The following is a 12,008-nucleotide window of genomic DNA, read 5'->3' as shown; positions in this document are numbered from 1 at the left end:
CTCACTGCCCGGAGGAGGGGAATGCAGCTATGCCCCCAGTGCCCGGGAGAGGGGAGTGCAGCTCTGCCCACAGTGCCCGGGGAGTGCAGCTCTGCCCTCACTGCCCAGGGGAGGGGAGTGCAGCTCTGCCCGCACTGCCCAGGGGGGAGGGGAGTGCAGCTTTGACCTCACTGCCCGGGGGAGGGGAGTGCAGCTTTGCCCTCACTGCCCAGGGGGAGGGGAGTGCAACTCTGCTCTCACTGCCCAGGGGGAGGGGAGTGCGGCTCTGCCCGCACTGCCCGGGCGGAGGGGAGTGCAGCTTTGCCCTCGCTGCCCAGGGTGAGGGGAGTGCAGCTCTGCCATCACTGCCCGGGGTGAGGGGAGTGCAGCTTTGCCCTCACTGCCCGGGGGGAGGGGAGTGCAGCTCTGCCGTCACTGCCCAGGGTGAGGGGAGTGCAGCTTTGCCCTCACTGCCCGGGGGGAGGGGAGTGCAGCTCTGCCCGCAGTGCCCGGGGGGGGAGGGGAGTGCGGCTCTGCCCTCACTGCCCGGGGGGGAGGGGAGTGCGGCTCTGCCCTCACTGCCCGGGGGAGGGGAGTGCAGCTCTGCCCGCAGTGCCCGGGGGGAGGGGAGTGCAGCTTTGCCCTCACTGCCCGGGGGGAGGGGAGTGCAGCTCTGCCCTCACTGCCCTGGAGGAGGGGAGTGCAGCTCTGCCCTCACTGCCCGGGGGGAGGGGAGTGCAGCTCTGCCCGCAGTGCCCGGGGGCAGGGGAGTGCAGCTCTGCCCGCAGTGCCCGGGGGGAGGGGAGTGCAGCTCTGCCCGCAGTGCCCGGGGGGAGGGGAGTGCAGCTCTGCCCTCACTGCCCTGGGGGAGGGGAGTGCAGCTCTGCCCTCACTGCCCGGGGGGAGGGGAGTGCAGCTCTGCCCGCAGTGCCCGGGGGCAGGGGAGTGCAGCTCTGCCCGCAGTGCCCGGGGGGAGGGGAGTGCAGCTCTGCCCGCAGTGCCCGGGGGGAGGGGAGTGCAGCTCTGCCCGCAGTGCCCGGGGGCAGGGGAGTGCAGCTCTGCCCGCAGTGCCCGGGGGGAGGGGAGTGCAGCTCTGCCCGCAGTGCCCGGGGGGAGGGGAGTGCAGCTTTGCCCTCACTGCCCTGGGGGAGGGGAGTGCAGCTCTGCCCTCACTGCCCGGGGGGAGGGGAGTGCAGCTCTGCCCGCAGTGCCCGGGGGGAGGGGAGTGCAGCTTTGCCCTCACTGCCCTGGGGGAGGGGAGTGCAGCTCTGCCCTCACTGCCCGGGGGGAGGGGAGTGCGGCTCTGCCCTCACTGCCTGGATGGGGGGGGGGGGGGAGTGCAGCACTGCCCGGGGGAGGGGAGTGCAGCTCTGCCCGCAGTGCCCAATGTGAGGGGATGAGGTAATGCTCTGCCCTCCGGAAGAGGGGATCAGTGCCCAAACCTCGGCTCGATCGGTTCTCAAATCCAAGAGGCCTCGGCGGGAAACTTACCACCGGCAGCAGGATCGGGGGTTTGTGCCCGTGCCGGAGCTGCTCCTTCCCGTGGATCATCGGCGATTTGTGGAGGATCTCCCCTTCCGTCTCCAGAGTGTGGGTCTCCATAATGGAGCGGAGCCTGTCCGGCCCGGGGGCAACTGCTCGGACCTTCTCGGGGCCGCTCGGGGGATTGGGGGCGAGAGTCGGGGAGACTCGGGAGAGAGTCGGCGAGACTCGGCACGGCTCGGAGAAAGTGTCGGGGAGTCTCAGTACGACTCGGCGCCGTTCGGAGAGATTCGTAACCACCCGGTGAGGCTCGGGAGGAATCGGCATCGCACGGAGTGGTCCGGGGAGATTCGGGGGTGACTCGGTCCCACTCAGGGGGACATTGAGGGATTCAGCGTCGCTCGGGGAGACTCGAGTATTTCCGGCATCCCTCAGGTTCAATTCCCGCCATTGGAATCTTGAATGAAAATTCTGGAACCCCAAGCTCAATAAATTTCACTTACATAGCGTTTTTTTAAATGTAGTACAACATTTCACAGGAATGTTATAAAACAGCGTTAGGTACTGAGCCACCAAAGGAGATATTAGGTCAGGTGAACCAAGGCCTGGGTCAAAGAGGTTATCAGGGGGACAGTGAGGTTGAGCAGTTTCATGAGGGAATTCCAGAGTTTGGGCTGTGGGCAACTGGTCGCACAGCATCAATAAATTAAAATGGGAGATGTTTAGGAGTCTGGAGCTGAAGGGTGGTGGGATTAGAGGAAGTGGGAAGTGAATAACAAGGGCAAGAATTTTAAAATTGATGCATGGCTAATACAGGAGGAATGACCTCAGTCTTCCCAATATTGGAAGACATTTATGCTGATCTAATATTGAATGTCATATATTCGATTTCATAACTTAGTGACAATGTTGGAGTCAAAAGGGATGGTGGCTAGGTAGAGCAAGGTGTACGGAGATTCTGCATCTTCTGTCCGTGCCAACATGTGGGCAAGAAATAGGTGGGGTCAGTGATACGTCCTCTGCCGAAATCAAAGTTAACAGTAAAATGGTGGAAGAGATAATACATTGGCACAACGGGCAACGTGGTAACTCGGTGCTGCTGCCTCAAGTGCCAGGGACTCAGTTCAATTCCATCTTTGGGTCACTGCATGGAGTGTTCTTTCTGTGTCTGTGTGGACTTCCTCTGGGTGCTCTAATTTCCTCCCAAAGATATGCAAGTTAGGTGGATTGGAAGTGTGAAATTGCCCTACAAGTTACAGGGATAGGGTGAGGTGGTTTGCCTGGGTAAAATGCACTTCATAGAATCAATACAGACTCGATGGGCTGAATGACTTCTATCTGTACTGTAGGGATTCTATGATTCTATCTTATGACCATGAGATGTAGGAGCAGAAGTAAGCTATTTGGCCATTGAGGAGAAAGTGAGGACTGCAGATGCTGGAAATGCTGGTATTTGCCCATTGAGTCAGTTTATGGCTGATCTGATAGTTCTCAACTTCAAATTCTTTCTTTATTCATATAGCCCAGACTCCTTTATGGTTTAGAAGTACATCCGTCTTAGCCTTGTATATGCTTAATGACCCAGCCTCATGCCTCAAGTAATACACAGATTCTCAGAGAAGAAATTTCTTCGTATCTCTATCTTATGCTGAGATTATGCCTTCTGGTCCTAACTTCTTTCACAAGGGGAAATAACCTATCTGCATCCACCTTGACAAATCCACTAAGGATCCTATATGTTTCAATAATGTCTCATTTCATTCTTTTAAAATACAGTTGGTACAGGCCCCAAATCACTCAACCTATCCTTACAAGACAGTCCCTCCATACCTAAGCTCAGCCTAGTGAACGTTTTGTAGACTGCCTTCAATGGTAGGTACCTTTCTTTTGTTAAAGGGATAAAAGAAGCCATTGCAAGTGATTCCCAACCAACCCCACCACCTGAACACCTCAACTCCCCCTCCCACTCCACCAAGGACATGCAGGTCCTGGGCCTTCCCCATCGCCAAACCCTAACCACCCAGCCACCTGGAGGAAGAACATCTCATATTCAGCCTTGGGACCCTGCAACCAAATGGGATTAATGTGGATTTCACCAGTTTTATCATATCCCCTTCCTCCACCTCATCTCAATTCCAAGCCTTCAACTTGGCACCGCCCTCTTGGCCTGTCTATCATTTTTCCCATCTATCCACTCCACCCTCCTCTCCAAACTATCCACCTTGTCCCTACCTTCATCTATCTATTGCATTCTCAGGAACCTTCCCCCCCACCCCCCCCAGCACCCCTCCCACCCATTCCCACCGCCCTTTATCTCTCAGCCCCTCCCAGCCCACAAGCCTCATTCCTGATGAAGGACTTATGCCTGAAACGTTGATTCTCCTGCTCCTCAGATGCTACCTGACCAGTTGTGGTTTTCCAGCACCACACTCTTGACTCAATTCTTGGACTATGATTGTTAAATGTTGAACCAGATGAGTGCAATCCCTGCCAACTGGACAAAAATACAAAGATGTTGCAAGGTTTAGTGAGATAGGGAAAATGGAGAAAGGATATGATGTCTTTGTTGAAAATGTGTTGCTGGAAAAGCGCAGCAGCTCAGGCAGCATCCAAGGAGCAGGAGAATCGACGTTTCAGGCATGAGCCCTTCTTCCAGCAACACATTTTCAGCATCTCCAGCATCTGTAGTCCTCACTTTCTCCTCTATGATATCTTTGTCACTAGTGAAAGAGCATCTCACTTAACAATAAAAAGAGCCATTTGTGGACTGCAGCAGGAATCAAAATTTGTTTAGAGACAGCCAAACTTGGAGTTTCCAGGAAGATATGCATTAAATTTGGGAGGCAACAACATGTCCAAGGAGTTTGGAGAGAATAGAGTGTTGGAATTGAGGCAAAAGGTCACTTTCAAGGGTTCAATTCACCAACCTGAAATTTTGACTCTACTTGTTTTCATATGTGCTGTCTGACCAGCTGCATATTTCCAGCATTTTCGCTTTTTTATTTCAGAGACATTAAGTTTATTTGAGGAGGAAAGTAATAGTGACAGAGATGACCAGGCAGGATTTGGGGAGAGAGTACTGTAAAAAAGATCAGCTGACATTGAGGGGATTGAAGTTGAGTAATAAACAAATAATGGAGTGAAAATGAAGGGGTCTTAAGGACAAGTTGAGAAGGCATGAAATGAAACAGAAGACAGACATTACTTAGGTATTCTGCACTAGGCCGAGAAGAGTTGTAGAGGATGTTTGGTCTGGGGTAGAGAGGGAAGAGAAAGGGCAGCTAATTAGATGATTCCAATCTTAGTACTAAAGATGCCCAGGATTAGCTGCCCCTTCCACATGTCTTGCTGGAAGCGAGGGTGGAGGAGAAGGTTGAGGAGTTTATGAAGGCAGCTAGCGAGCAAGAAAATAAATCAGGGGTTATCTGAGCACTCCAGGATTATCATGGAGTAGTGAGCACCTTCAGCAGAAAAATCCCACAGAGCATAGAATACCTACAGTGTGGCAGCAGGCTATTTAGTCTATCAAGTCCACACTGACCATCCAAAGAGCATCCTACCCCTCCCCCAGCCCATCCCCTGTAACCCTGCATTTCTCATGGCTAACCTACCTGGCATGGACACGATGGACAATTTAGCAGGGCCAATCCATGTAACCTGCAGATCTTTGGACCGTGGGAGTAAACCAGAGTACCTGGAGGAAACTTAAGCAGATATGGGGAGAACATGCAAACTATGCACAAACAGTCACTAGAGGGTGAAATCAAACCCAGGTCCTTGGCACTGTGAGACAGCAGTACTAACCACTGAGCTACTGTGCTGTGATTGATCCAACAGTTCTGCTAGTGAATTGCTAAATCCATAATACATCATATTCCAATCCAGTCCACATTTCTTAGATTGCCTTTGAATGGAGATGAGGTCCAAACCAAGGAAGCGACTTACCTATACTTTCAATCTAGTGTACTGTGTTCACTGCTCACATTGCAGTCCCCTTTACAGTGACAAGACAAAGTGAAGACTGGGTGAGTCCTTTGCGGAACATCTCCACTTGTCCATGCTGATGACCCCAGTCTTCCAGTTGCTTGCCATTTCAATATCCCATCCTGCTGCAATGCTAACTTTTTTTTATTTCAAAAATATTCTTTATTCATAAAATATTTTGATGGTCTGTCCAGTTGGTCATGCCACACATTCCATTTCTTTGCACACAAAGATCAGAATTTACCATTTGTATATACAGATCTGTACGTTTATCAATCATATGTCCATATATTTAGCTGAGGTGTCAGCGCAGCCCAAATGACTGCGTGGGCCCCCTGTTCTTCTTAGGCAGGCAGATGTTACACGGTGGTCTTTCCCCACTGCGCCTTGGCGGCAGCTGCCCCAAGCTTCAGCACGTCCCTCAACACGTAATCCTGGACCTTGGAAGGTGCCAGTCTGCAACACTCAGTCGGGGTCAACTCCTTCAGCTGGAAGATCAACAGGTTTCGGACCGCCCAGAGAGCATCTGAGCACCCGAGTTGATGATCCTCCAGGCACAGTTGATGTTCCTCTCGGTGTGCGTCCCGGGGAACAGATCGTAGAGCACGGAGTCCCGCATCACGGCGCTGCTCGGGACGAACCTCAACAAACACCACGGCATTCCTCTCCAGAACTCTTCTGCATAGGCACATTCCAGAAGGAGGTATGTGACAGTCTCGTACCTCTCCCTCCCCCTTGACCCCCCGCAGCTGCTTCGAGGGCAGCGTGCTGTGTCAGAGAGAGTCCGGGCGTGCATAAAGGATCTTACAGGCAAAGCCCTTCTCACCATCAGCCAAGCCATGTCTTGGTGCTTGTTGGAAAGTCCTGGTGATGAGGCATTCTGCCAAATTACTTTGACAGTCTGCTCAGAGAACCGCTCGATAGGATCCGCCCTCTCCTTTTCCTGAAGGGTCTCAAGGACACTATGTGCTGACCATTTCCTAAGACCATAAGACATAGGAGTGGTAGTAAGGCCATTCGGCCCATTGAGTCCGCTCCACCATTCAACCGTGGCTGATGGGCATTTCAACTCCACTTACCCGCATTCTCCCAGTAGCCCTTAATTCTTTGCGACATCAAGAATTTATCAATCTCTGCCTTGAAGACATTTAGCGTCCCGGCCTCCACTGCACTCTACAGCAATGAATTCCACTGGCCCACCACTCTCTGGCTGAAGAAATGTCTCTGCATTTCTGTTCTGAATTTACCCCCTCTAATTCTAAGGCTGTGTCCACGGGTCCTAGTCTCCTCGCCTAACGGAACCAGGATAGGATCCGCCCTCTCCTTTTCCCGAAGGATCTCAAGGACACTATGTGCTGACCACTTCCTGATGGACCTGTGGTCAAAGGTGTTTTTCTTCATAAACTTCTCCACGAAGGACAGGTGATACGGAACGGTCCAACTACTCGGAGCATTCTGCGGCAGCGAGGCCAGGCCCATCCTTCGCAACACCGGGAACAGGTAGAACCTCAGTACGTAGTGAAACTTGGTGTTTGTGTACCGGGGATCCACGCACAGCTTGATGCAGCCACACACACAAAGGTGGCCATCAGGGTGAGGGTGGCATTTGGTGTATTTTCTCCCGCGTTGCCCAAATCTTTGTACAGCGAGTCCCTTCGGACCCAGTCCATCTTTGATCTCCATATAAACTGGAAGATGGCCCGGGTGACTGCAGCGGCGCAGGTTCTGGGAATAGGCCAGACCTGTGCCACGTATAATAGCAATGAGTGCCTCACACTTGATGACCAGGTTTTTTCCCGTGATGGAGAGCGACCATAGCCTCCATCTGCCCAGTTTCTGCCTCACTTTACTGATATGCTCCTCCCAAGACTTGGCGCATGCCCCAGCCTCCCCGAACCAAATACCCAGCACCTTCAGGTGGTCGGTCCTGACGGTGAAGGGGATCGAGGATTGGTCGGCCCAGTTCCCGAAGAGCATGGCCTCGCTCTTGCCTTGGTTTACCTTGGCCCCCGAGGCCCATTCGAACTGGTCACAAATGCACACGAGTCTGCGCACGGACAGCGGATCCGAGCAGAAAACGGTGACGTCAACCATGTACAGGGAGGCCTTAACCTGAGGCCCCCGCTGCCCGGAATAGTCACCCCTCTCAGGCTCGCATCCTTCCTGATGGATTCGGCAAATGGCTCTATGCAGCACACAAACAAGGCAGGAGAGAGAGGGCAGCCCTGCCTGACCCCAGATCTGACTGGGAAGCTATCTGATTCCCACCCATTGATTGAGACTGCAGTGACAATGTTGGTGTAGAGCAGTCTGTTCCAATTGCAGATTCCCTCCCCAAAGCCCATTTTGGAGAGAACATTGTGTGTGATATCCTTGTCAAAGGCTTTCTCCTGGTCCAGGCTGATCAGGCAGGTGTCCAACCCTCTGTCCTGCAAATAGGCGATCGTACAGCACAGGCTTGGTCTGCTGCTTCAAACCCACAGCAAAATTCTCTTAACAAACACCGTTCGTTCGACTGGTGTACGCTCCTCCATCTTCTTGACAGTCACCCTGACTGTGTTGAGAATGCCCTGGCCTGGGCTGCGAGCGGCTGCTGAAGCCATAGCTCAGAGGTTGGCTGGTACTTGAATTGGCATTAGGCCGAAGCCGGCATAAAGATCCACCAAGAGCAGGTCAGCACAACCAAACAATCCTCCAATGTCCTATCATGATCCAGTGATGATCTCCAGCAGCTCCAACAACTTGCACACGACCCCCGCGGTATCTCCCCCTGCCAGCACACATCCCCTGCATCAAACCTGCAGCACTCCAGCAGAATCTCTTCCTCTGGTCCTCAGGAACTACACATATTCCGAGCAATGCTAACATTTCCATCTGGGCCTATTACAGTGTTCCACCAAAGCTCAAAGCAAGGTGGAAGAACACCTCATTTGTACATTCTCACAGTCTTCAGGACTCAACATTGAGATTAAAAAACTTCAAAGCATGAACACCATCCTTTGTCCTCCATTTTATTTATCCTTTCATGCATTTCATAAGCTTGCTGTCAGCAAATTCAACCTAATTTTGACCATTCACATAGTATTAGCATCTATTTTACATCTTTATCCCTTCTCTACCATCATGAGTATTCCTTTTGTCTTTTGCTCTCTGCAGTCCTGTCTGTGCCACTTCCTTCCTGTCAAAACCATTAAAAAATATAATTTTCAAGACCCTTTAGTTCTGAAGAACAGTCATGTAGGACTCAGAGTATTAATGTTGTCTCTCTTCAAACATGCTGCCAGATCTACCAGTTTTTCTAACAGTTGCTTTTTCTTTATTTTAGATTTCCAGCATCCACAGTATTTGGTTTTAATTTCAAGTTCTTGTCAGGAACATCTGTGTATTCTCAATGCAGTAATAACATAGAAAAAGTTGGACTCAGTTCGAAAGACTAATTTCCTGCTTTAAGATCTAACTTGTGATAACCACTGCTTTACCCCAATTGGCTAACCTCAACGAGCACAAGGGTGATGCCAGAACAAGTCTTTTAGAGGCCTATGTTTGCAATGTTCAGGAACCTATCAAAGAGTATTAATTCCTCAAACAGGAGAGGGAGCCCTTCTCCTGCCTTTATATTATTGGCAATGTTTCTCTATCACTCTCTGGATTTTCTCCTCCCCATTCTTCCCCACTTGTTACACACAGAACTGTGTGTCACTCGTGCTTAATCATAAGTGATCAATTAGTGAATATGAGTACAAAACAGTTCCATGCAGACTTAGCAGAAAATACAGTGGAATTTTAACATTTCTCATGAGATCTTCAATTCAGTTGCAACGAAAAGGCATTTCCTAATAGAGTCACAGAGCACAGACCAACTCATCCATGCTGACCAAGTTTCCCAAACTAAACTTTGCCTGCATTTGACACATATTCCTCTAAACGTTTCCTGTTCAGGTACCTATTCAAATGTCTTCTAGACATTGTAACTGTACCTGCATCTACCACTTCCTCTGACAGTTCATTCCACATACAAACCACCCTCTGTGTGAAAAGCTTAGGTCTCTTTTAAATCTTCTCTCAGCTTTAAAATATGCCCACTAGTTTTGCAATTCACCTTATCTATGCCCCTCGTGATTTTATAAACCTCTCTAACCCTGAACCTCCTACACTCTCTGCCTAATCTTAACTCAAATCATTCAGTCCTGGCAACATCCTGGTAAATCTATCTGAATCCTCTCCAATCTAAGGCGACCAGAAATGTACACAGTATTCCAAAAATGGCCTCGCCAACATCCTGTACAGCTTCAACATGATGCCCAAATCTTATACTAAATGGTCTCAGCAATGAAGGCAAGTATGCTAAATGCCTTCTTAACCATCCTGCCTACCTATGATGCAACTTTCAAAGAACCATGTACCTGAACCGTTCAGTCTTTACTGTTTGACTGTACTACCTAGGGGAAAATGAGTACTGTAGATGCTGGAGATTAGAGTCAAGAGTGTGGTGCTGGAAAAGTACAGCCAGTCAGGCAGCATCCAAGGAGCAGGAAAATCGATGTTTTGGGCAAAAGCCCATACGACATATGACCTAACCATTAACTGTATAAACCCTGGCCTTTTTTGTTTTACCAAAATGCAATATCTCACATTCAAATTAAACTCCATCTGCCACTATTTAGGGCATTGGCCCAATTGATCAAGACCCTTTGTAATCTTAGATAACATTCTTTACTGTCGACAGTTTGTGGATGTTACCTATATTACTACCCATGTCACCTAAATACTCATTCAATCATTTACATAAGTGACAAACAAAGTTGACCCAGCATCAGTCACCATTGGAACTCTGGTCACAGGCCTCCAGTCTGAAAAGCAACCCTCCACTACCATCACCATCACCACCACCACCACCCTCTGTTTTCTACCATCAAGCCAATTTTGTCATAGAGTCATACAGCACGCAAACAGACCCTTAAGCCAAACCAGTCAGAGCTGACCACCATCTGAAGCTGCACTAGGCAATGGCCTAGGGGTGTTGTCACTGGCCTGTTAAGCCAGAGATCCAGAGAATGTTCTGGAGACCCAGGTTTGAATCCCACTATGCCAGATAATGGCACTCGAATCCAATAAGTATCTGGGATTAAGAAGTGACCAGGGATGATGAATCCATCGTTGATTTTTTTTATAAAGGGGACGGCACAGTGGTTAGCACTGCTGCCTCACAGCGCCAGAGACCCGGGTTCAATTCCCGCCTCAGGCGACTGACTGTGTGGAGTTTGCACATTCTCCCTGTGTCTGCCTGGGTTTCCTCCTGGTGCTCCGGTTTCCTTCCAAAAATTCCACACTGTAACTGTAACTAAAACTGGTTCCATCTGCCTATGCTTGGCCCATATTCCTCCAAATATTTCTTATTCATTTACTTACCCTGAATTTTGTGTGATCTACCTTTGCTAATTAATCTACCATGCTGAACCTTGTCAAAGGTATACTAAAGTCCATGTAGACAATATCTACCACTCTGCCCTCTTCAGTCTTTTGGTTTCATACTGAAAAACTCAATGTGAAATGCTGCATTTTGGAAAGGCAAATCAGTCAGGACTCATATACTCAATAGTAAGGTCCTGGGGAGTGTTGCTGAATGAAGAGATCTTGGTGTGCAAGTTCATAGCTCCTTGAAAGTGGAATCGCAAGTAGATAGGATAGTGAAGAAGTGTATAGCATGCTTTCCTTTATTGGTCAGTGCATTCAGGAGTTAGGAGGTCATGTTGCAGCTGTACAGGACATTGGTTAGGCAATGGAATACTGTGTGCAATTCTGGTCTCCCTCCGATAGGAGGATGTTGTGAAACTTGAAAGGGTTTAGAAAAGATTTACAAGAATGTTGCCAGAGTTGGAGGTTTTGAGCTATAGGGAGAGGCTGAATAGGCTGGGGCTGTTTTCCCTGGAGTGTCAGAGGCTGAGGGGTGACCTTATAGAGGTTTATAAAATCATGAGGGGCATTGATAGGATAAATAGACAATGTCATTTCCCTGTGATGGGAGAGTCCAGAACTAGAGGGCATAAGTTTTGGGCGAGAGGGGAAAGATGTAAAAGGGACTTAAGGGGCAACTTTTTCACATAGAGGGTGATGCGTGCATGGAATGAGCTGTCAGAGGAAGTGATGGAGGCTGGTACAATTACAACATTTACAAGGCATCTGGATGGATATATGATTTGGAAGGGTTTAGAGAGATATGGGCCAGGTGTTGACAAATGGGACTGGATTTATTTAGAATGTCTGATCAGCATGAATGAGTTGGACTGAAGGGTTTGTTTCCATGTATATCTCTATGACTCTAAGTTTGTGAGACATGATTTGCCATGTACAAAGCCATGCTGACTACCCATAATCAATCCTGGCCTCTCCTATCTCTCAGAAGCCCCTCCAGCAACTGACCCACCACCGATGTCAGACTCACAGGCTTCTCCTTACAGACTTTCTTAAATAAAGGCACATCATTGGCCACCTTCCTGTACTCTGGCACCTCACCCGTGGCTGTAGATGATACAAATATCTTTGCTAAGGGCCCCCACAATTTC

The 12,008-nt window shown here is 49.7% G+C and overlaps 1 protein-coding gene across 1 annotated transcript in view; it reads right to left on the bottom strand.

Annotated features, from left to right (window-relative positions):
• The window catches only part of tbrg1 (transforming growth factor beta regulator 1), a 65,358-nt gene extending 63,570 nt beyond the window's left edge, over positions 1-1,788 (bottom strand). The window contains exon 1 of the mRNA XM_060854109.1: positions 1,471-1,788. Coding sequence (XP_060710092.1) covers positions 1,471-1,788 — 318 coding nt within the window. The remainder of the gene's footprint in view (positions 1-1,470) is intronic.
• Positions 1,789-12,008: the final 10,220 nt, after the last annotated feature.

The sequence above is a fragment of the Hemiscyllium ocellatum genome, chromosome 43, assembly GCF_020745735.1.
Source record: "Hemiscyllium ocellatum isolate sHemOce1 chromosome 43, sHemOce1.pat.X.cur, whole genome shotgun sequence".
NCBI classification, from domain to species: Eukaryota; Metazoa; Chordata; class Chondrichthyes; order Orectolobiformes; family Hemiscylliidae; genus Hemiscyllium; species Hemiscyllium ocellatum.
Note: the sequence above shows the minus strand (reverse complement) of the source record. Positions and strands in the feature narration are given on the sequence as shown.